Genomic DNA, 24,276 nt, shown 5'->3' on the forward strand with positions numbered 1-24,276 from the left:
AAAGGTGGAAATGCAACTAAATTCACACATCTTTAAATGCAGAGGTCAGTCGTCCATCTGTATTAGCAGTTGTTCAAGTGATCTACCTAGGCATAGGTCAGGTACAAATTAAATCACCATTCAAAGAAGACAGCTATTTAACACATTGGAACAAGGTCATAAGATAAATGCATCAAACCCTCAGCTCCAATTGCTTAGAGGAAGCAAAGTCTATCTCTGCACTCACTGCACTATTTAAAGTAGGACGGTGTCGTTGCTGTATGTCCTCAGAGCCCTGCATTCTGCATGCAGACTACACAGGAAAACCCAGAAAGGGCTTAAGAATTTTCAAATAGCTTTTGTGTGCAACAAAGTAGGTAGATAAATGCATGCAATTTGTTTTCCAATAATTGAAAAAATGCCGAAGACAAAAAACCAAGGTGATGAACCATTGCAATATCAGGTTAGCTGACTAAATTATCCAGTTACCTGGTTCATCAGCTAGATTTTATATTGCACTTCAGGAGGAGCCTTGCTGTAGTGAACTGACCTGCAGAGTTAGCAATGTCAGGACACTGTTCTGTACCTCCACACTGAACTTTGCATCACTTGTAAAGGTGCAAAGATGCTACTGCAGAACAGTTTTGCAACGTTGCAAGTGGGAAGTGGGAAAATAATTTATCTTGAGCCTGGTTTACAAATGAAAAGAGGCCTGTGCAATCACTTAGTTTGCTTGTCCATTCCTCCATCTGTCAGTCCCTTCCCTCCCAAAGACTTGTGAATTTATGGGCCAACTTCAACCAAAGTCTAATGGAGTGGGCTGCAGAACTTCTGTTCTTGTTATTTTACTCATGCACATTCATCTAGTTTGGATGGTTTGGGGTTTTGCTTTTTTTTATTTTTTATTATTTTTTTCCCTGCACAGATAAGGTATGTGTTGCTGTGAATGGGAGCTACACCATCCTGTTCAGAGGAGATTAACTCCCTACTGTCTGATACTCAGATTTTAACATACAAAAAAAAGTATTTTGTCATCATAACTAATCTTAAAGAATTTTCAGCAGAAACAAATGCAATCAGTAGAAATTTGTGTCAAGTAACAACAAACTGAGCAAGACAATAACAGCAGGCTGAACAAGGCAGCTGGATAATGGCAACCAGCTGAGAAAAAAAGATTTGGGATAAGAAAGTGCTGGTGTTCAAAGCATCTTCAGACTGCTCACCCAATGAACAAGCTCATGAGTCATTCCTGGTAGTGGATACGGCTTTTGCAGAAGAAATGACTGAGACATCTGGGTGCTGAGACACTGAGTTACAAATGCCTTTTTTGCAGCAGCGGGTGTGTGGTTGGATGGCACGCCGCTCTTCACAGCTGTCACTTTGTACTCGCTGTTCTTCGTGTCCCAGCCCATTTATCATTTTATTTTCAGTGTTCATCTCAAACCTTCTCTAAATGTTATGACAACAGTTACCCTGTGAAACCGGGAAGCTATGAGCAGACTAATCATTGCTATTCCAACAAAAGCCGTGAAAGGAATGATTTCTTTAATTATTGTAACAGCTTCTGCTCTTTTCAGTTCAAATTCCCTTATTCCTAATTTGTGCTAAGCACTGGCAGCTAGCAATTACAGGTGTCCACAGTGATTAGTGGCACCGCATACCATGCTATCATCCTCATCCAGTGCATTATGTTGAAATGATTCTTCATGATTCATAAACTGTGTAGCCTTTGAAGGAGCCTTTCTTCTATCATATGGAAAAAATTACTGCTAGCATAACTAAGCTCAATCCCACTAAAGGCAGTGGCATTGTTTCTATTTCTACCTGAGCACACTTAGACAAGAAATGGAATCAATTGAAGAACAACCAGGACACAGGCAAACCACACAGTCATAAAATATTTCTATCAAACTTTTTACTCACTGTGGAAGAAACATCTTCTAGAAGCAGGTTTTAACCTCGGGTACCAAAAAGATGCACAACATATTTTTTCTTACCGATGTTTGCAGGCTAATGTTGCTTTGGACTGGTTCTGTCCACTTACTGCATACCACCTCTTATCAGCAAGGGGTATTTCTGCTGTGAAAGATTATTTGTGTCCTCAGCCATGTTTTGGGTGCTAGGACTATCTACAGTTGTAATAAAAACTGTTTGTCTGTTTGTTTTGTTTAATAAATAAATAAATACATAACTAAATAAAAAAGGATAAATCAAGCTGTTGAATGACCAGATCTTAAGAACGGCTGGGGGGTGGTTTGTTATCCCTTGCTGGGTCAAAAATAGTACTTCCAGGTAGCAGTGGAAGCTACCTGCTTTTTCTTATTATATACTTAGCTGTGCTAATTCAAGCTAATAAATTATATATAATACAATTCCATTCTTAGAGAAGTCTCCTGCTGCTATACACGGTATCAAAGCAGAGGCTGGCATTCATGTGCCTGAAGTTCTGTCTTCTCATCTTTTACACTCACTTTTTAATCCTCCCAGGGATTCAGTGTAAACTGGCAGAGAAGTGGACACACCTTAACTTAGTATTAATTTAGGCTTACCTTGGAAATTCACATAGCTTGGAGGGCCCCAAATATTGGAGTTTATCAGACATGGCACTTTTAAAAAATGTCATTTTCTGTATAGAAGGCACAAATAGCCATTAGCACGGCAGTTCAAGAAGGATGCAGTGAGCACTTTGCTGCAATCTCAGGGAAAATCCTAAATGTACATTTCCTTACTGTTGTGTTGGGGTGCTGACCTCCTGATGCCCTGGTGGGATAAAGGCAGGTTAAGGTGGTTGTCTTGAGGAAGCTGTTTTGAGATTTTTGAGCTCCAGGTGGGTACCCACAAACCTGAGGGGATGCAAGACCCTCGTAAAACACACTGCTGTTCACGTCCCTTCATCCTCCCTCATCTCACATTCTCTGTGCTCCTCTCATGCCATCCCGTTCAGTAAATACCATTTTATCCCTTCTTTGCTAAGGCACCGTTATCGTCTTACTTACTGTGGAAACCCTTTTGTGCCAGGACATCTGCAAGGTGCGAGTACATTCTCACGTTCATACAGAGAAAGAAGCTCCCATTTTCTGAAACACCACAAGCACTTTGCTGGCCTTCCTGCTGCCCCCTCATCTCTGTTTGTCGCTTTACTCAGGCTGATCAGGCTGCAAAGGCTTGCTGAAAGGAGGCTTGACATTTCCTCGTCTGTTCCATCCCTCCTGTAGCTCGAGGTGTCACAAAACCAACAGCAAGAACAGCTTCCAGAGAGACTGGGCCTCCACTTTATTTATTTATTTATTAATGAATCAGCATCACATCTGAATGGAAGTAAAAGTTTTTTCAGATCGGGTGCTTTTAAAAAGTTTTAAACTTTTTTATCTGTCCCATTTTTTCTACCCTAAAAAATATTCTGATTTTAGACTTCCTGAAGATGAGTATCTTTAATACCCTGAACAAGCACAGATTGCAATTTTATTGCATAAACTGTTTTTTTAAACTAGTTGTTCTGCTCTGTTTTGTTTTTCCAGTGTGGCATTTCCTTAGCTAATGAAATTGAAGAGCAGCAAGCTGGAAACATATGCACAGAAACATTAAGGGGAAAATAAAAGCAGTTGAATAACCTCTCTTGTGTATAATAATTTATTCAAAAGTCAGAAAGTTCAAATGTGAATATCTGGCATTCGTGTTTCCATTATCATCAATGTAAACAAGGAGCAAAAAAGAACAATAACTTGAGACTGCCAAAGCAAAAGCCATATGCTTACTGAAAGGATTATGGAGAAAAAAACTTCCTTTATGAGCTTGTTTGTACTTAATTGGCTACTATAGAGCTTCCTGCCCTTTTTCCAGAACCTGCAATAGGATCCACTGGGGGCACACAAGCAGTTGGTGGATGGGCCATGGGTCATATCCTGGCAACTTCAGCTATTATTCTACAGATAATTAAATTCAATTTTCCTATTCATAAATCCGATTGTTCGTATGTTTTTATAAAGTTACCAAAATAAACATTCACAATAGCTATTTAACTTTTCTCCCTAATTATCAGCTGGCAATCTTGTTTTCAGATGAGGGAAGGTGTGTGTCCGACTGGAGGCATTTTCTTGTCCACTTCTTATCTAGCCATCACTAGGAGTTAGGATGGCACACATGTTAGGAAGAGGTATGCAGCCCCAAAACTGAAATTTCAGTTCTAAGAAAAACCCTCCCACAGTTTGCATGGTTTCTCTGAAAACTGGATGGGTAAAAAATAGAAAATAATAAAAAATACAAGATCAGCTGATATATTTAAATACCGTTTAAGACTGAAGGGCTTGGTCAGAGCATTTCTCAGGTCTTTCGGAACTGCCTGGTCCTGAGCTGTGTCCCAAAAGCCCTTTCTTGCATTAAAGCTGATGCTTTGTAAGCAATGATGAAGGGTTTGTAGTTAACCTTATGCTGACATCCAGTGCTTTACTTTGTTTAGATGTCGAGATTTTAGCCTTTCTATGTTGGCTTTTGACTAGAGAAGCAGAGTTGTGCTGTGTGGAGAGGAGAATAAGGACTGAGTGCTGACTGAACTGGCGGATTATTCCCTAAACCTCGGACACCCCAGCTTACACACTGCCAGAAATTCGTGTGCCAGCTGAGCCCTGGCTCTTTGCAGGGACAGACAGAAAGTGCCCCGCTGGTTGCTGATGAGTTTCCCCGTACTTGTAAGACAACCACAAAGTCAGTAATCGCCTGCTGTAAACGCCGAGCGTTTAGAAACACGTTTATTTCACTTTTAACTCGCACACCAGCCCAGGGCGGGTGGCCTCAAGGGGCTCTGCACCGCCACAAGGGCTCGGGGGACGATTTTGGGCCCCGCACCCCGGCGATCTCCGGGTGGGAGCCGCGCAGAGGGCGGTGAAAGGCGAGGCGGGGGCCGGCAACAACGCCCTTAAAACCAGCGGGACGGGGCCGGGGGGGCTCCAGCCTCGCCTCCCGGAGGGACCTGGCCGGGAGGGGAGGTGCTGGCCGGCGGCTTCCCGCAGCTGCCGCTGTCCCTCGGGACCTCCGAGCCGCTGCCCCTCAGGGCCTGCCTCCCGCCGCCATGCCGGGGTCGCGGAGGCGGCAGCGCGGGGTGCTGCTGGCGGGCATCGCCCTGCTGCTGGCCGCCCTCGTCCTGGCCGTGGTGCTGGCCTCCGTCTTCATGCCGGGGAGGGAGGCGGCCGGCGGGCGGCCCCTGAGGTGGCAGGACAGGGGCACCACCAGGAACCTGCGGGAGATCGTGCTGGGGAGGTGCTACAGCTACCTGGCCGAGCGGCACCCGGCGCTGGGGTGAGTGGTGGCGGCGTGGAGCCAAACCCGATGGGCTTGGGGCGGTGGGGAGCTAAAGAAGGGACAATATTTGTAATTATCGCGGGTCCAGAGGCGCCCACGGACACAGATGGGAGCCCCTTTAAAGGCAGCTGAAACAGAAGCTGAGTTGTAACAGGTCGGAGTATGGAAGGGAAGGCAATTAATTCGCCGTACATCCGACCTGCCCAACGTCCTGTAGTGTGTAACGCTGTGTTCACACAGCCACCGCTACCCAGGAAGGAGGAGAAGGATTGTGACACACTTCTGGGATGGACAGAGATGTTAGAAGAGTGTTGGGAAATGTATTAGAGTTATTTGAAACAGATGCTTTTAGCACGGGGCAAAGCCTCCGGCACAGCTTCAGGAGAAGTGCCAGGAGTGTGATGGCCAACGTGAGCAGCCCCAGGTGCCCTCACGCCCTGAGCTGCTCAGGGAGGAGGATTCCTTGGTCCCAGCCAGCATTTAGGGCTGAGAGCTGATGTTCTGCTCACCAGCCCTGCAGGAAAAGGCAGAACACAAAGTAAGGAGATTCCTGGGTTCCTTGTGGGCAATGGTGATGCCAAACAGCTCAGGCCGGTTTCAGAGCAGCCAGGGTTTCTCATCGTTTCTTGGGGCACCAGCCACCCTGTCTGTGTCCTCAGTAAGCCTCTGGTAGATACTTCCACCACTGTGAGCCCAGTGACAGAGCCATCCTGCTCTTGGGCTCCAAAAAGACAATGTCACCTCTCATGTTTGTGACACTGCGCTGATGGAAACAAAGCTCTACATAACTTACTTGGATTTGGTCTCCTCTTCAGTTCCTCTGTTCAGGGCTGTACGAAAAAAAATGATTTTCAGCATTTGGAGGGGAAGGGGCAGATGGAAAATCATAGCCTGAGCACGCAGAGATTTAAGCACCCACTTCATGTTAAACACGTGAGTGGCTGCAGTGTAAGTGAGGCAGCTTCTCTTTTAAAATAAAATTAAAAAAGCTCACGAAGCCTTTGCAAAATCACATACAGGTTTATAGAAGTTCATATCAGCTTATTAAAGGGTAGACTCAACATCTAAATGTGAAATTATTGTGTTTTCCTTCACAAAACCATCTGAATCTGAACCATAAGGGAATCATAAGCTTAATTTTTTTCAATAATGTTTTTGAAATAATTGCAAACACACGATTATAAGCTTTCTAAAAGGTTGTTTTTTCAAGGTATAAGATTTTGTGCTGTGCTTAATCCAGCAATGCTAAATAATTCCAGTGGCATCTCTAGGGTAGGATTTTTTTCTTTCACTTTATTAAATAAACAACGTAAAATCTGAGAGAGCACTGAAAATGGAAAAAAAATATGTTCATTTACATGCACCCAAAATGTTCAGGAGGTTCCTGCACAGAGAAGTAAAACCTAGGTGCTGCCTTTTCTGGGTACCTAACCTCAGATTCCCCATTTCTGATCCTACTGAGGTCGGTGTATGTTGTAATGTAACTGCTTTTATCACTGTCACTTCCTGATAACAAAGCCAGTGCCTTTAGTACACATCAGAGAACCCTCTGTCTTTCATCCTGTGCTCTTTCATCACTAATGTAGGCCTTGGATCTTTCCTTGCATGGGATCTTTGGTGCACTTAATCAAAGAAACGGAGTAGGAACATGGAACTGAAGAAGCTCAGGCACACTTGTAAGCTGCTCAAGCTGTGTCCTATACTCAGCGAGGCGTTTTGTAGCCTTAGGCTACTTCTGCTACGGAAACCTTACTGCCATGGTTAGAAATCTGTTTTCCTCATAAATCTGTCCATAGTCTGCTCATGCCCTTTTAATCTAACACCAACATGCACATTTCTTTAAAAAGCTCTGCTTTTAGTAAACCCGTGTACATGTTTTCATGCTTTAACTTTTTTATACCGGAGCCATTGACATCTATGTTACGTCTTTGACAGCGTTTTCAGTTTTTTGAAAGTAGCAGTCTGTTCATCGGAGTAGTTAGCAAGCGTGGCTACTGCTGTCTTTTAGAATGCTGTATTTTGAAACTGGAAGAGCTGTCTGGTTTTGGGAAAAGGAGGGGATTGTTGACATTAATATGGGATTTCTAACTTCTAGGCATCACAGATGGGGGCCGTGAGTCTATAGTCACCACTTAGCTCTGCTTTTGCAACCTTGTACTATAAATCTTATGGCAGGGCCATGGACATGCCACCAAGGAATGACACCTGCACCATTGGGGTTGCTTTAATCCTCCAGGTGCCTTTTGCACACCCCCTCACGTTGGTGGAGCTCTGGACACAACACAGACAGCTGGCTCCTTTCATGTTCTTGTCTTTTCTGATTAGAAACAGGGCCTGGAGCCACCGGCAGTGAGGTTCCTGGAAGGACTGTTGCTGTCTGTGGTATGGGTTTATAAGCATCTCTTGTGCAATCAGATTTTATCCCATTGATTTTTATATTCTCCAGAAACATAAAAACGTTCAGGGACTGTATTTATTGCAGTTGCTTGCTAAAGAGCCACTCCTAAGTGCTTCATACAGCACCTCTCAGTGATAAGGCTGTGTAACTGCCTGTGTGTGATAAAATCCTTGGTATTTCTGCTGCTGCTGTCGTGATGATGCTCACCTAGCACATGTGTACATCATGCTTAAGAGTCATTTGTTTACAGTTTCCTCAGCTATTCTTCCAGAGTACCACTGCTGTTGTGCCAAAGTTTGGGAGAAACAGGCAGGGAATACCAAATGCTCCTCGTCGTGCGTGTGGTCCAATTCTAGGAAACAGTGCTAGGGGTACAGGGGCAGCTTTTAGGGGTTTCACTCCCTGCACACAGAGCTGCGCATTTAGGTGTTCCCGTTAAAGAGCAGTATTTCTCTTCAGCTTCCCTGAAAATACTGGCTGCTGCCAAAAGGCACAGCTAAAGCAATAGTCTGTCACAGCTTGGTAGTCCTGTTTTTTTCAGCACTGACAACAGATGCGAACTCTGTTTCCACAACTCTTGCAGAGTTCCCATGCTCATCCGCCACGGCCGCTGGTATGCATTGTAGTTTCGTCTGAGCAACAGCCAAAGGCAGTTCTGGCTGAGGGAAGGATTTGACCTCAAGTTGCTTCGTGTCCTCTTTCCCAGGAAGACAGGCTCCCTCTTCTGGCTACCTACACGCAATTCTCAAACTCCAGTTCTCACAGCATACACATCTAAATTGCCAGGGATGCAGCTCTGGTGAAATCAGAGTGGTTTTCAAGCAGCTGGTGCAGATCCTGCATTGTGGCACTGTGCTCTGCAGCCTGGCTCTCACAGCTGGGCAGAGCAGCATCACCCTGAGCTCAGCAGATGTTCTTGAGGAGCTTTGCACCTTTTTGCTTGCTGGGGGAGAACAGGCAGTTACAGGGGTAGCGTAAAACCTTTTGCTGTGAAGCCCACCGGTTTGATTTGCCCCTTTGAATTGGCAGGCTGAGTTCAGATGCAATTAGCACTTTGTGACCTTGTGAAGGAAGGGCTAAGAAACATTAGCTGTGAGGGGGTCGTGATCTGGGAGACACAAGCAATGCTTCTTTTTCAGTTTATAAGTACACTCGCCTTACATCTGCAGTTCAGGAGATTTGTCATTCCCAGATAGCGCTACCTCACTTCCAGATCTGCCGTCACTTACCCATCTCTGATTCAACCAAGCTAAGCCAAGCCTGCAAGCACCTACTACTTCAAAATGGCTAGAGACAAGCCAGCTCATTTCTTGTCTGACCTCTGCCAGTGAGAGAGCAGCAGGGACATGGACCAGGAGCCATGTAGGTAGCGCATGTGGCTGTGCAGACCCAGCCATCTCTGCACGCCTGAGATGCAAAGCCCTGTGATGAAGGTGCAAATAGAAAGTTTCATGAAATGCTGTGTGAACATACAGCATAGGCATCCCCCTCACATACAGTTGGAAAAATAATGTTCCTAAACTTGGCCACAAATCCCCCTTATAACAAATTTTCAGTCTGTAGTTTCATTAAATTTAGTAGAAGCTGGCACATGCTCAGGAGAGCTTTGCCTTCTGACTGCATGAGCATGGATGCATTGTTCCTTTCCATTCCTTTGCAGGCTGTGGAGATGCTGATATATTTTGTAAAAAAAAAACACATGGCACCATGATTTTGTGTGAGATACTATTGCACTGGCACCATCCTTTCTTCTCGAGAGCAGGTTTTTTTTTGTATGCTTACTTTTGTGTTATGCCTTCACATCTTGCTCAGCATTTTTAATTTAATTTCCTTGCATTTGCTTGCTGACTTTTAACACTTCTATGTTGAGCATGGCACTTCACAACAGCTATGATTTGGTTCAATGTCATAAATATTCTGAGCTTTATTTTATGTAGCCATGACATTACATTCAAACTCACCTGAGATTTGTTTTTGTTGTTGTTGTTGTTTTTTTTTGTTTGTTTTTGTTAAGAAAACATGCCTTATGTTAAGGGGTGCCCTCCTATTCTTTGATTTCTTTGATAATGCTTTTAGGCTTTCAAGAGGTCAGCGACGTAAATAGGAAAAGAAACAGCTTGGCTTGTCTGTAGCAGCAGTGGTGTTGGTATCTGTTGGTACTTTTGCTTTGTCCCTCAGTGTTAAGGTGGCCAACATGAAAATGGATAAGTAGGAAGATTTCTTACAGTGCTTTGGCATATGCTTTTAGTATTTCCCTTCCTATTTCGTATGCAAATGTGTTGCCTTTAATACCTGCTCTCTGTTAGCTGTTGTTGTAGTTTGGTTTTTAATTTCTTCCATTTCATTTCTTCCAGCCCTCAGTATTTATAACAAGATCTGCTACACTTGCTTTTCCCAAACTTGTAGGGGAGTGACTTTGACCCTTTCTGGGGAACTGAGATGAAATCATTACAAAGGTTAGCAACTGCTCAAATCTTGGTCAGAGGTGTGCTTACAGTGGCCGTGTTTCAACGGCATGCTGAGCTTTTCTGGGGGACTGGGATCTATCATGTAGCAGGCACAAACGGGTGTTTGGGAGGGGAAACCTTGTTCCCTCCCAGCACTGTATTTGGGATCTGTACACCTGTAGAGCTGCCAGTGGGAAGAGCCAAGCCTGGGGGTGGCTTCCTGATGGCGCAGTTGAGCTGTCACTGCCAAGGTGTGGTGCAGAGCTGTCGGACATCTCAGAGCACTGCGGGGAAACACCCGTTTGTTTATATATGTTGAGATAAGAGGATTACATCCTTTTCCTTTCTGGGGTCAAGTGGAGAGCTTCCTCAAGTGTCTAAGAGTAAAAAGAGATGCTGGCTGTGCAGTCTGTCTTCCTGGGAGATGACATCAAAGTAAGGTATTACCAAAGAGCTTACTCAGTGTTATAATAAGTCTGGTTTGTGCCCTTGTCCTTGTCCTGCTGACGCTTGCCACCCTTCAGGCAGGGAATTCTCCTGACTTACTGCATTTATGCCACATCCCAGCAGTTTTAGGGCTATAAAAACCCCAATGTACTGCAAATACACGTCACAGGAAACAGTTCTGCAGCTGCGTTAAACCATTGAGTGTTTCCCTGCTGTCACTTACTTTTATTTAGATCCTTATAAAAGTGTTTTTCTAAGGTTAATATTAAAGCAATAATGAAAATATGTTTTCTAATCAAGAGGTAAGCTGCTAGCTTAAATTTGTTGGTTCTGTATCTGTTGATGGCATAGTCATCAAATGGAAACTGTAGAGTAACTGCAGCCCTCTGACAAAATGCAGGCCAGGTAAGACTTCAGTTTTTCTAGAGACTGCATCCAGCTTATTAAGCATCGCTGAAAACATCACCTGCTTAAACAGTCTGTTTTTTCACCTGGGAAGGCTGAAATCTGACTGGTAAAAAAATATATATGTATGTGTAGATGAACTTTTCATTAGTTATAGCTGCCACCTCTTGACCCAGCACTTTCAGGAAGGGTTGCAAGGCGCTGTGTTGTCCAGGAGCACCAGTTCCCACCACACATAAAACAATGCAGGAGTTACAAACCAAAGCCACACCTTCAGCTGCCCTTGCAGCCTTCTCTTTCCTGCCAGAAGGAAGGGCTGGGATGACAAGGAGCCCTCGTTTGTTCCCAGTCCGTGTCCATGCGTGTCCATGCACGTACCCAGCCCTGAGGTACGCCCAGGAGAGATCTCAGCTTGCACTTCTTCTTCCAGACCTCTCGGCTCCCCACCTTTGCTGTGGGGACAGTTGCTCTGCCTCGAGGCAGCCTTTCCAGGTGTCGTCTTTCTAAGACAAGGTTTTGGATGCCTGTCTCTATCTCCAGGCAGTTTCTGCATTGCTTTCTTTACCAGCTTTTGGGCTGTTTAATTAACAGAGAGCAATACTTACAAAACCAAGCTGCCAAAACAAACAAACAAACAAAGAAAACCACACCTTTTGTCATTCTCATATTAAAAAACAGCAATTACTGTCAACATTTTGGTGACAGCCAATTATAATTAAGCTGAGTGGGCAGTGGGATGCTAGTGGTCATTGAAAGCTTTGAGGTTGGTAGCTCTGCCGTGATTTTTTCCTTCATTCTTTCCTGTGGTAATTTTTCCCCTTTGGTGTTATCCCAGTGCGAAAAGCAGCAGGTGGTAGCCTCCTCACATCCCCAGCTCTGACAGCACATGGGCTGACCTCTCAATTCCCATTTGCCTAATTTTTAGCACCAAGATATCTGCTGGGAGACTTTAGATGCTCGAACAGCAGTAAGGAATCTGATCCGATGTATGCACGTACCTGTTTTCTGGCTCAGGCATCTGCAGATGTGCCCAGTTGGATGGAGCTGCTCCGGAGAGTCCACCGAGTTCTCCCGCTGGATGGCAGTGTGCACCCTGCCTCAGCTCCTTGTCTGCAGGAGGCTGTGTGCAGGAGAGTCCAACCACAGCTGCCTGGGCTGGGATTTGCAGCGACTCCAAAAAAGTGGGACACGGTGAGGCTGCAGGAAGGGAAGGGGCAGCCCTAAAACATTTAGGGCAAAAAAAAAAAAAAAAGAAGCAAAAGGATTCGGGGTTACACAGGCCTGACATACATGACAAAGGCATATTTTGCATGATTTCTGACCACGTAGGCATAGCTACTCATAAGCTCACATGATAAAATAAACTGAATATAAACATATAAATTGCATGCCGTCTCCAGCTGCTGCAAGTCACCTAAAAGAGGCAGGGAAACAGATAAGTAGGCAAAGTCTGATGCAGAAATACTGCATTTAGTTCCATAGGTGTGCAGTCTCCTTCTGAAACACCTGGGTTTCAGTCTTTCACAGGTGAAGATGATACCTTACACTTGGAGCACGGTGTGGACCGTTCTGATGGAGTTCAGGAGCTTTGTTACAACCACAACTTCTCACTGACTTGTTAAAGAGCCAAGTTTCTAAGCACTCAGGTGCATACCCGCATTATTATTTTAGCTGGCAGTGGTAGCAAATGAGGAGGGCTCTGGGGTGAGGGCACACACAAGGCCACACGGAGCCAGAGGTGAGACCCAGCTGGACTCGCCAGAGCCTCCCAGACCAGCTTTGCAAATTGCAACCACCAATTACCTGGCCTGTGAGGTGTCATTCCTGCAAAGACCGGTAATAGAAAGGACCGCTGGGGACATTTTCCAGCTCTACCTTCAGAGCCTCACCACAGAGACCACAATTAAAATCTCAGTTTATGGCCTGAGGACATCGTTCTGTGTTAGAAAGGAAGCTCAGGACCTTAGGGAGGCACCTCTGACCACATGGGAGACCGTGTCCCACCAGGGAAGCTGCTCATGCTTGGTAGGAGGTTTGGAGAATGTGGGCTGAACTGACTGAGTTCTCCAGAGCAATGCCTGCGAATCATTTCCACTTGGAAATTTAATATGGGTCTTGCACTTTAAGCACCTCTCTCAAATTTTTGAGTGAAAAACTGGGGGCAACACAGCTCAAGGAAACACTGCCCTTCATAGGATGTTTTTAGCATCCAGTGCTGAACTGAAAACGAGATGTTGTTCGTGCTCTAACTGAAGTCACCAGGGATGAAACTCACCCCTGTTATTACACCAGTTAAATCAATTTCAATTGCAGATGAATTTGCTCTGTCATATCCAGTTAAAAAACAATGTAAAATACAATTGCACAGTAAAGAAAATAAAAGTTCTATATTAATTGAGATTTCTTGATGCCATCCTATTCCTTTAAGTGCAAGAGTGCTCTCTCAAGGTTAGCCAGGCCGATGTACTTACATGCAGGAGACAGTGATGCAGAAGCTGTCCAGTTTTATAATACACACATTAAAGTTTGGCTGCTGGGACAGCTGCTAATGGAAATATTCTTGGCCCCAGCTTCCTTTTGATAAATTAATATGGTGTTCATAAAAAAAGTAAATGGATAGAAATACTCAAATTCATTGGAAGAAAATGCAGCTTCTACCCAAATACAAGGAAAATGCAGGATATGCTTTGCCATATACATAACATTAGGATTTTAGAAGGAAATGGAGCTATAATGGTGTTGTGCATTGGTACCTCAGCTCTCGTTTCTTGCTGTACTCAGTACAGGATGCAGACCCTCGCCTGCAAAAGCTCCCAAGGCCCAGTTCTGCAGTCCCTGCTTTCCAGAGAAAGGGCTACAGGGGCAGTTCCTGAGCTCACAGCAGCTTTCATGGTGTTCCCTGTTAATTATTTTTATTTCACATTTACCAGCATTTCCCAAGCTATATTCATTTTAAAAATTTGGGGAAAAATACACATACAATTATTGTATATTTATTTTATCTGTTACTGAACTCAGCTTAAATTTTTCGGATTCTGTAACAGAATAAAGGCCTTAAAAAATTCAGTATAAACAAATTTGGCCTTGAGGGAAGAAATTCATTACACAAACATAAATACATGAAGATAGGATATTTGCTTGATGCAGAATTAATAAAAATGCAATCCAAAACACACAAAAAACCTCCCAAAACAGAAAAAGCACGTGAGTCCTGCAGCAGGGTGGTACATGAGCACGTTCCCCACGGGCTCCTGGTACTCGCACTCACCCTTCCTTTCTTCTTTAGCAGACAGAAAAGGAAATGAATCCATTGAGAGAGCTTCCCAGTGAGGGTATCACTGACGTGATAGTCTTAGATATGCTGGATCAGGACTTCCCTGATAAAGAAAATGCTTAGAAAATTCCTAAGCAGCCCTATCACATCCTATCACAGCCATCACTTTCTGAGGTTTTCCTTTTTCTGCTCCACCTGAAAGTTCAAGTTCAGTAGATTTCAGCCAGGTACGTGCCAGTTCCCCACAACACCAGGCATCACAGGAGCATCTCAACATCTTTTGCTGTGTCAAGCCTGAACACGTGCCCGCCTCTTTTCTCAGTTAAGTGGAGTTAAGTACCATACTCCAGGCACACATTTTCTGTCTATTATTTCTCTCATCTCTATCAGCAGTGAGGCTGGAAGGAATTCCATCTCTTCCTGGAGCTGGGATTAACAAATCATAAAGTTCTCTCAGTGCCTGTTGTGTATCAGACAAAGCCAAAACTCTGTGTAGTCAAAACTCTTGAGATGCGAGGTAAAACCTGTATTTGGTATACATGTTTACATACAGGTTCTATGTATTTTGTATGAGAAATGGCCTTCCAAAAGCAAACCAATCACTTATTTTTATTCAGATGTAAAAATACATACGGTGATGTGCAAGGGTAGTGAAAACGAAATACTCTTTAGGTTTTGTAGTTTTGTGTGTGTTTTTTTTTTTTTTTTTTTTTTTACTTGGGAGTTGCATGGTGTGACTTGCAAAGCAAAGCTGAACTGGTTGAGTTTATATAAAAGTCCCTTTCATGCCTTACCGTTTACTACCAGCTGCAGAAGAGCTTCCCTCATGTGAAGGCTGAGCCCTGCCACCGCTGTGCCGTTACATCTATCTTCACTCAGCTCTGCCAGGTTTGTTGTTACGCCCTTCTCCCAGCCATTGAGGCAGCCACGCACAGCACCGAGTGCTGAGCTCGGGGGGCTGCAGTGCTGGGAAAGCCGTGCTTCAGGCTCGGGGCTCAGCAAGCTGTCTGGGCTGGATCGAGCATCACCTCCATGGTTATTGCTTCGTGCTTCTCATGGTCATCACTAGAGCCAGGAGCAGAAATGCTCTGTAATGTATCTGTCATTTGCCTCTCTGCCTTTAGGATCAAACCCAGGGTTTCTGGTGGTTCCTTGAGAAATATTTTGTCTACTGAAACACAGCTTGCAAAACTTTGCTGTATGAAAGAATAAATGGCCAGGTGACCAGCTGTGGCTCGTAGCACTGCTTTATCTGTCAGATTTCACACCTTGCTGTGGATCCTTGTGGGTCCCTTGTGGTCCTTGCTGGTGTGATACTGGCCCAGGCCCCCGCTGCATGTCTAGGAGAGGCATTGCCACTGCGAGGTGGTGCTGTAGCTCTTCTGGACACATCCAAAAAGCCTCTGACCTTCTGTGTGTGTGATGTTTCTTCTCCATAAGGTTTAGGGAGGAAGAGCGTTGACATGCAGACACATCGCAGCACAGCAAGGAAAGGGCTGGGAGCTGAGAAGGGGTTCTGGGTCCCACAGGCTGGGCTCAGCTGCCTGCTTTCCTTCACCCCTCCGATGCTCAAACAGGCACTCAGTGGCAATCGGGATCAAGTTACGCAGTGGGAATGAGTTCACACAACTGTAGTGACGATTAACTTGTAAAATACTCTGAAATCCTCAATGAACCGCCACCAAACTATTCTTTTAATCCCTTCAGGACTATTTATAAGACTAATCAAATTCCACATCCTACCTGTTACCCGAATGCCAGCAGGAAATGAAGCCTGCAGCTGTGTGTCACCTACTAACTGATCCCTGCTACTTTTGCAAGACATCTGTGTCTGCACAACAGACAAAGGCCATTGTGCAGCCAGCTTTCAGTGGGAACACCCTGGGAGCTGGGTACAAATAGTGAAGAAAGAGAGGATGAGTCTCGGGTAGCCAGAACAGCTCCATTCAAGCATGCTGACAGCAGGATTATGCAGTCAACTTCTGGAATTTACAGTAAGAACAGGGAAGAGAGCTGCAGAATGGCTGGGTGGCTGTCAATCCCAGGGGCTGGCTTTCAAAATGGGCCTGAATTTGCAGCAGCACGACCTGTACCCATGGGCACAGCCTGGAAAACACATAGTAGGCAGACAATAGTTAGAAATTACCTAAAAATCTTAAACTAAAGTTTTCATTCATTCCTACAAGCACAAGAAAGCAGATGTCCTGAGCAGTCCCACGCCTTAGATGCTACAGCTTCAAGGGAGTGTGGAGCTACTTCAGTGCAGAGAGGGGACTTCTTGTCAGCAGTGTACAGCCAATTTCCTCTCAGTGTTACAAAATGAGCTCTGTTTCCATCGCAGAGACACGCTTTATTTCCAGGGCTGGTGAAACAACATGCTAAGAAGTTAATGTAGACCGAGGTGTGGTGGTTGTGTCCTGGCATGCACTGGTTCTTCCCATGTAAATTCAGGGGGATTCCTGGTTCACACCAGGGAGAACAGAAAGAGCAGAGCTGGTAACACTATGGAACATCACAAAGAGACTGAAAAAAATCCACTGGAGGATCTAGCAGATCTCACCTATACGTGTGCAAATCACCAGTGGTTCCAGTAGAGTCCATAGGTGCAAGCTCCCCATGACTGAAAATACCAGGTCCAAAATACCCAGACCTCTTCTTATGTTTTAGATAAAACTTTAGATACTGTTTTGGTAGGGTCAAATACTCAGCAGGGAAGCTCATAGGCACATTTTGCTATATTCTGCCACATTCGTCTCATGATTTAGTATGAATAATCAAGAAATTTGATCTCCTAGTTGTTAGCACCACTCTCTTAAGGGGCAAAAACACAGAAAGCATTCAGGTATTGCAATAATCAGTAATACAAAATGCAGGGGAGAGATGTTTTACAACTGCTTATTCCTCGGTTTACATTCAATTCACTGAAGATACTCTACTTTTTAATGCATAATATATATGGTGATGCCTGAGCATGATCAGAACTCTTTTAAAATCTATCCATAGTGTTTAAATGCAACAGGAGATCCTTTCACGATCATAAATACTCATAAATACTAATTAACCATGTTTTTATATTTCAGCAGAGATACGGATTGCCTAAAAATATGGGAATCGTTAAAATATGCGTTCATTTACAAGAATCCCTGTAACACTACCGCAGAAGATTATCAGCCTTTAATGGAGTTGGCAAGTCATCCCATACCCTGCAACAAGGTAATGACACGGCTCTGGGCAGGCTACACAAGGGGGATTGCTGTGAAACAACATGTCTGCTCAGTGCTCCGAGCAATGGATCTTTTCTGTAGTAACTGGGGATGTTTGTAGGTTGACAAGACTGATATTTTTGCCAGGGTCATCCCGGTTAGGCTACAGAGCTTAATCCGTGTTCTCTGTAAGGAGCACACAACCCTGCTGGTAGAGAGATGCTGCTTCCAAAAATCTGCTCTTCCATCTGTAGTTCAGAAGCCCACAACAAATTGCATATATATGCTATGTGAACTACTCAGAACTTCTATTTCAGAATACTTTTGAAGTCGAGCACATCCATTTCCATGAAAAATAACTACCCCCAAAATTTTGGAAATGGGAGCAAGGAGTGCAGAAAGAAGAACTGACCCACTAATGGGAACTTGCAGCATTTCAGTAAAAAAATAAAACTCCATCACTAACATGAAAACTTCTTGTTTTTCTCCAGGAAATTGTCCTGACCAGCTCTAGTATAAATATCACTCATTGCTCATTGTACCTTATTTCACAGTCACTGTTTTGGAGCAAGACAAACGACCTCGCGCATCGTTACACAAAATCCAGTCACGGTTTCCTAACCTTGGAGGACACCTTGCTGGGTTATATGTTTGATGGTGTTTCGTGGTGTGGAGACCCTTCAGCCCCAGGTAACAAGTCCTATTTTTTGCAAACCTAATATGAGTACTAGAATTCTAGATTATTCTTTTCTCTTGTATATCTAGACTTAGACACAGTCCCTTTTCACATTGTCTTTTCTTATAATTTATTTTAAAAGCTTTTTATTTTTTTTTTAATTTTATTTTAAAATTCAATAGGACAAACTGCAAAATAAGAATCCCATTCAAAGGGGCCCTGGCCATAGGCTAGTCACAGTGATGGGGTAGTATGGAGGGACCCTGGGTTTCTGCTGCCCACGCGATTCCTGGTTCAGTGCTTAAGGCTAGCAAGGTCTAAACTGGGCTGGAATTACAGGAAAAGTTGGGCAAATTTTAATTTTTCAACATGATCGGAAAGTATTTGCCAAGAGCCAACCTGTTTGTCATGTGTAGAAATTGTTTTCCTTGCTCAGATTTCTGAGAATTATTTGCATACCGGGCCTCCAGCTGTCTCACTGAGACATGTGTGAGTAAAGAGGAAGACCGTCGGACACATGCAAATTTTCTTTCCTTCTAAAGCCATTTCCTCATATAGCCATCTTGCTTTGACCAGGGGCAAAACTTTCAAAGCTGTATTAATGTCATAACAATACTCACTCTAGTCTTAGCTATTCTATAAATAATTGTACTTTTTCTCAGGAATCAACTACGAATCTTGTCCAAAACGGAGTGAATGTGAGAGCAACCCTGGCTCTGTATTCTGGAAAACAGCTTCCAAGAGGGTAAGATCTAGAATAAACCTCCCCTAGCCTGAGGATGTTGAAAGGCACTAACTTGCTGGCACTGTCAAAAATCTGAGTTTGCAGATTGGACTTAAAAAGTGGAATACTAAAAGTTCAAAGGAACTTTAGCATTAGGTGCCAGAAAGTGTAGGTTTGGAAATCTGTATTTCCAAGGTCCCATATTTTATATAAGTTGGACCGGAGTTGTCATCAGAGTTTGGGCATTCTTATTGTGGACAGAGGCTGTATGCCAGTGTCTGGAACAATGCGTGGCAGACAGCTGGAGCTTTACAAATAAGACTTACGGTAATAATGCTAACCCTCTCAATTAAATCACAGGGCCCAAACTGCTAAAATACAATATCTTAGAGCTTGTTAGTGTTGAGAGCAGCTCCCAGATTGGCACAGGAGTATGCCAAGTGGCCAAGAGTCCCCTTGCACTTTCCCAGCATAAGCCTGAAGAGGACATCTTCCCACAGTGTTACTGTCCAAGGTTCCTGTACTGTGCCCATCCATATGCACGTGCCAGCTCCAGTCACATGCATGAGACCTTGCTAGTCTGAGTTAAGCAGTTTGCCTGGCTTTGTTGAATCAGCACTTTACAGAGTGCTCATTTCACACCTGCCAGAAAAAAGAATATTCTCCTGGATCAGTTTAATTTTACATGTCTCAGAAGATTTTAGCCTTGATATGACTATTAATAGCTGACTTTCCAGGTGCAGAACAAGCTCAATGTATTCTTCAGCTCTCATGTACATAAGAAAAAGTCTACTCACTGTAAAATATTGTTTTCTAGGTAAACTAGTGTACTTAAATTTTCCAAGCTCAAAACAGTTTTGATGTACAGTTCCAGAGTCTGGGAGGGAAAAACCACCATACAGAGTCAGGCTTGCTCAACTACAAGCTTTCTACTCCAAATAAATTTAAGATCTGCTGAAACTCATACTTATTACATTGGAAAAGTACACATAATTAAACTCTTCTGTAACTCTTGAGAGCTGGGTTTGAGCCACATTGTTTATAAGTAAGAAGAATTGGAGGATTTGATAAGAACAGTCATTCTATATTAAGCTTTTAAAAATTAATTTATTCCATCAATGGATTATGTATCTGGAGTACTGTGGGTTCTTTATGTTGTAATCTAATAGTCTTAAAATATTTGGACACAAGTTTTAAAGAATGAAAGAACAGTGATTAGATGATCCAGTAATTTAAAAATCAAACAAACCTTGGTGATGAGCTTTACTAAAACCACTGTAGGGAAAAATCCCAAGCCGCAAAAGCACACAGAGTGTGAGTCACAGAGCAACAAGTACTGCATGCTTTGCATGTCCTTAAACTTGCGGTAGCTCTGTTCTGGCTCATCCTCAATGCTCAAGTTAAGGCAGCCTGAGGCTTTCTGCACATTGCTGAGGGAAAAAGCAGCCCCGTCAGACAGCTGCAGCTGCCGGTGGTCTGGAAAACTGCATCCCTCCTTGAAAACTGAAAATCGTGGCAGCAAGTTGTTGTACCGTCCCATGCAAGCTTGGATTGCCAATTTATGCCTGGTTAATGCAGCTTTATGGCAGTATTGCCGTAGTGTTTAGAGGCTTGTGTTTGCATGGACATATGTAAGAACCTTGGCCAGATCCTCTACTCGTGTCAGTTCGTTCTGATGACATCGAAGAAGTTAGACTACTCTCTACTAGCTAAGAATTTTGATGTGGCACTGCCTGCAATGCCAGATTGTAATATCCATTTGTTCTGTTTAGTTTGCAGAAGCAGCATGTGGTGTGGTTCAGGTGATGCTTAATGGATCGATAGAAGCCGGAGCTTTCAGAAGCAGCAGGTAGTTACTCGGCATCCACATTTCTCTTGGGCGTGCATGCTGGTCAGCAGATCTTTGTCAGTAAGTCCTAGTGCAGGTGGGATTTTGGTGAATTTATATAGGGATCTAAGCCATTGGTTGTAGAGCTTATTCACTTAACTCCTTCTATACAATGTCTCTAACCAAAATCCTTCTGAGGATATATGGGTCAGATCTCCAGTATGATCTTACTGCACAAAGTAGTTTTATTACATTTTAAATCTGAGTTTGTACACTCATAGGAGTGACACACTTCTAGCTGCTTGTGATCTGACTGGGATTTTCCTCTCCAGACTGCTTCCTCGTGTTAGCTGAAGGAAGTGTAGTCTTGAATAATATAGAAAGATGAAGGCTATGCTGGTCAGGACAACAGCCACATTTATTTTCCATGCACCAAACCAAACCCGTAGTCAATAAAACTAACAGGAGAAAAGACACTGAAGACAGAAAAACTTTAGCTTGTTTCTGTCTGCAGACAGTTTCAGAAGATCTCATGAAAGTGAAATAAAAATGGGGAGAAATTGGGGAAAACAATTAAATAGTTTATGAAAATCCAGTAAAAATACAACATTCTTTCACTGGGGATGACAGCAGCACTAAGTGGTGGTAGTTGGGGAACATACTCTGAACTTCTTACTTAGCTAACTAAGAATGTTTCATGTCCCATTCTTACAGCATTTTTGGAAGTATTGAGATCTTTAACTTAAATCCAGATAAAGTCTCTGAAATACAGATTTGGCTTATGCATGACATCGGTGGACCCCAAAGGTAAACCACACTAATACAAAATGACTAGGGGTGAGTGACTGTCTGTCTAACAGTGACACTGTCTTAAACCTGCTCAGAAAAACTGCTTTGCATTCAGTCTCCTAGCTGCTTGCTTTACAGGAAAGAATAAAACTTTTAGTGTTGTTTTCTTTTGTATTTTCACAGTTACAGCTGGTCGCTTACATCTAAGATACAATTATATTCTTGCTTTAAAACAGTTCCATGACATTTAAGTTCCATAACTCCATATTACTCCAAATCCACTGAGCTCTACAGACCATTATTATAGGTGCAGCACTTAAGGCATGGAGCAGGTTAAATTTACAAGGGTGAACAGCTGGAAGATACCTTTTTTTTTCCTACTTTTTTTTTTTTTTCCCCACAGAAATAGTATAAATATGCTAATCAGGTGACCAGAGCCATTTTGACAAAGTAATTTCAAACACTGGAACAGCTTGCCCAGAGAGGTTACAGAGTCTCCATCCGTGGACATACTCAAAACCCAGCTGGGTCCTGGGCAACTTGTTCGAGCTGACAGTGGTTGCACTAGATGATCTCAAGTCATCCCCTCCAACCTAAATGATTCTGTGATTGTCATTTTTAATAATAAATCTGTAGTTGAAACACTTATTATCGAATTACTGATACCAGACCAATGACCTCAAATCACATCTGAGCCTTTCTGAGTGACCTTTTTCATCCTGTTCAGATTCCTTGCAGAGCTGTCACATTTCAAGCACTGAGCATGAGGTTCAGTGCCTTTGACTGTCTTCATGGTTCTGTGGTTCACATGGTTATAATGCACTGCTATGGTTTCTCCTGTTAACCCCACATGCCAGAGGCACCAGTTTTGAGAAAATGTTTTCAGGAAGGAGCCTGTGGTGGTCTCAGGAACGAGTATGGACCCCGCAGAGCCCCATGCTCAGGCAGTCTCACTCTCAGACAGTGCCAGCTCCAGCGTTGAAAGCCCTCCCCTAATAAAAGCACAGACACCAGGATTGTTTCTCTGCCAAACAACCTGATGTGTCTGTCAGAGGCTCGCGTCTACCATGTGCTCAGCATGCCAGACATATTCTGGTGTCCCATTCTGATGACCCCCTGCACAGAGTTTTGCTGAAGAAAAGTATATGTAATCTGTGCATGAGTTCCCCTGTACATGGCACTTGATCCTTTTTGCCATGATTTCCCAGCGTCAGCAAAGCTATCACATTCCTGCTTCTCAACAGCTTCAACAAGCTGGTGCCCTGCCAGCCCTCCTGACACATCCTCCTCCTGTGCCAAGTTCACAACAGTTTATTGTCAACTTACTTCCAAGGAAGAGGAAGGGTAACTCCAAGAATATTTTATTCCTCTTATCTTCAGATTGTATCTCGTGTTGAATCACTGATAAGATATGCTAAGTCTTGTGAACAAGGAAAAAGCTGGCTCTGCTTTCCACTGATGCCATGTGTTAGGAACAGTCCTTGATTTGTCCCAGTATTGTATTATTGTCCTAATATGTTTGTGTCCCATACTCTGGAGCAAGAGATGATTTTTTGCCCAGGGTAACAAGCCTTTTGCAGTAGCTCTCTATGTCTCTGACATTTGGCAATCCTCTCCCTGCAACTTGAGGGCCCCTTGGGCTATTGCAAGCAAATTAAGATAAAGATCTCCAAGGTATGACATTGCTAGAAGCTTCACAAAACACCATTAGCTGGGCAAAACAGAAATAACCAAATCTGGGTTCCTACAAATGGAAAAGGAGTTGAAACAGACGCTTCTCTAAACGGAGTAGCAGTATCCAGCGCACTGAGCCAAACAAACAGGAGACCATATCCTGCTTCCTCCCACGTTTTTTGTCTGTTTCCACTGATCTTATGTCCTACTCAGGAAATAGCTTCTGGATTTTGTGATTGGCTTTGTCTCTATTGCACAGAGGACTCGATCCCTTTGTCCTTCCACAGATTTGAATGAGCCTTATGGCACGTTCCTGTTGATGGAGGCCACCAGCACCTCTGGAGCAGTTCCAGAGTACACTGAACTTGTGAATGGTTCTGAATTACTTCCCATAGATAGCTTCCTGAAAAATCTTTTTGTATAAGTTACACAACTGAACGTCAAATAGTTCCTACAGGCAAATGCCCAATGGCAGTCAAAGCACCACACACCAATATGGGCTTCACAGCACATTAGCAAATAAGATTAATATCTGCTTTTTAAGAATCTTATCTGAAATAAAGTGACTTGGCACTGAATTCAGCTGAGCTTCTTGCACACTTGAGGAACACAAGTAACGAAGACTTTTCTCTCCAGTGAGTCATGCTCAGGTCATTCCATACAGAGGTTAAAACGCATCTTAGAAGAGAGAAACTTCACGATCACCTGTGAAGACGATTACAGGTAATTCTCATTGGTGTCTGCTTGCTAACATAAAACTAATATTGCATCTCCATCTCTGCTTGATATCAGTTTCCTGGTTTACAGCAAACTAGAGCAGACTCCCCTCTTGCTTCCACCACACCTCTTCAGTGTGCTGTGTGCTTCTCAGGGCCTTCCACTCGTGCTGCAGAGCTCCTGTTGGCTGCGGCTGGAGCTTGCTCTCTGCCCTGCACTCCAGAAGGTCACTGCTGTTGGGCACGCTCAGCTGCCTTCAGAAAAGAAGCAATCCAGCCTCCTTCAACAGATCGTCATCTGACCAGGCTTTTACCTAGGATAATCAAAACCAAGCAGGCAGCTTTCCTCCTGGCTGCATGCAGATAACACACTGTGTCAAGGATGGTCCTTCCTTACTTCCTTTGCTATAGTTGGAGCTTC

General features: G+C 43.7%; 1 protein-coding gene across 2 annotated transcripts in view; it reads left to right on the forward strand.

Moving 5' to 3' along the window:
• LOC311436126 (ADP-ribosyl cyclase/cyclic ADP-ribose hydrolase 2-like) overlaps positions 1-24,276 on the forward strand; it is a 52,891-nt gene that overhangs the window by 25,621 nt on the left and 2,994 nt on the right. The window contains exons 9-14 of one of the 2 annotated variants that reach the window (XM_084517966.1): positions 17,326-17,458; positions 18,003-18,138; positions 18,787-18,869; positions 20,621-20,697; positions 21,391-21,483; positions 23,776-23,862. In XM_084517966.1, the coding sequence (XP_084374092.1) occupies positions 17,326-17,458; positions 18,003-18,138; positions 18,787-18,869; positions 20,621-20,697; positions 21,391-21,483; positions 23,776-23,862 (609 nt within the window). The remainder of the gene's footprint in view (positions 1-17,325; positions 17,459-18,002; positions 18,139-18,786; positions 18,870-20,620; positions 20,698-21,390; positions 21,484-23,775; positions 23,863-24,276) is intronic. The other variant, XM_084517967.1, reaches the window with a different exon arrangement.

Source organism: Aythya ferina (assembly GCF_964211825.1).
Source record: "Aythya ferina genome assembly, chromosome: 4".
NCBI classification, from domain to species: Eukaryota; Metazoa; Chordata; class Aves; order Anseriformes; family Anatidae; genus Aythya; species Aythya ferina.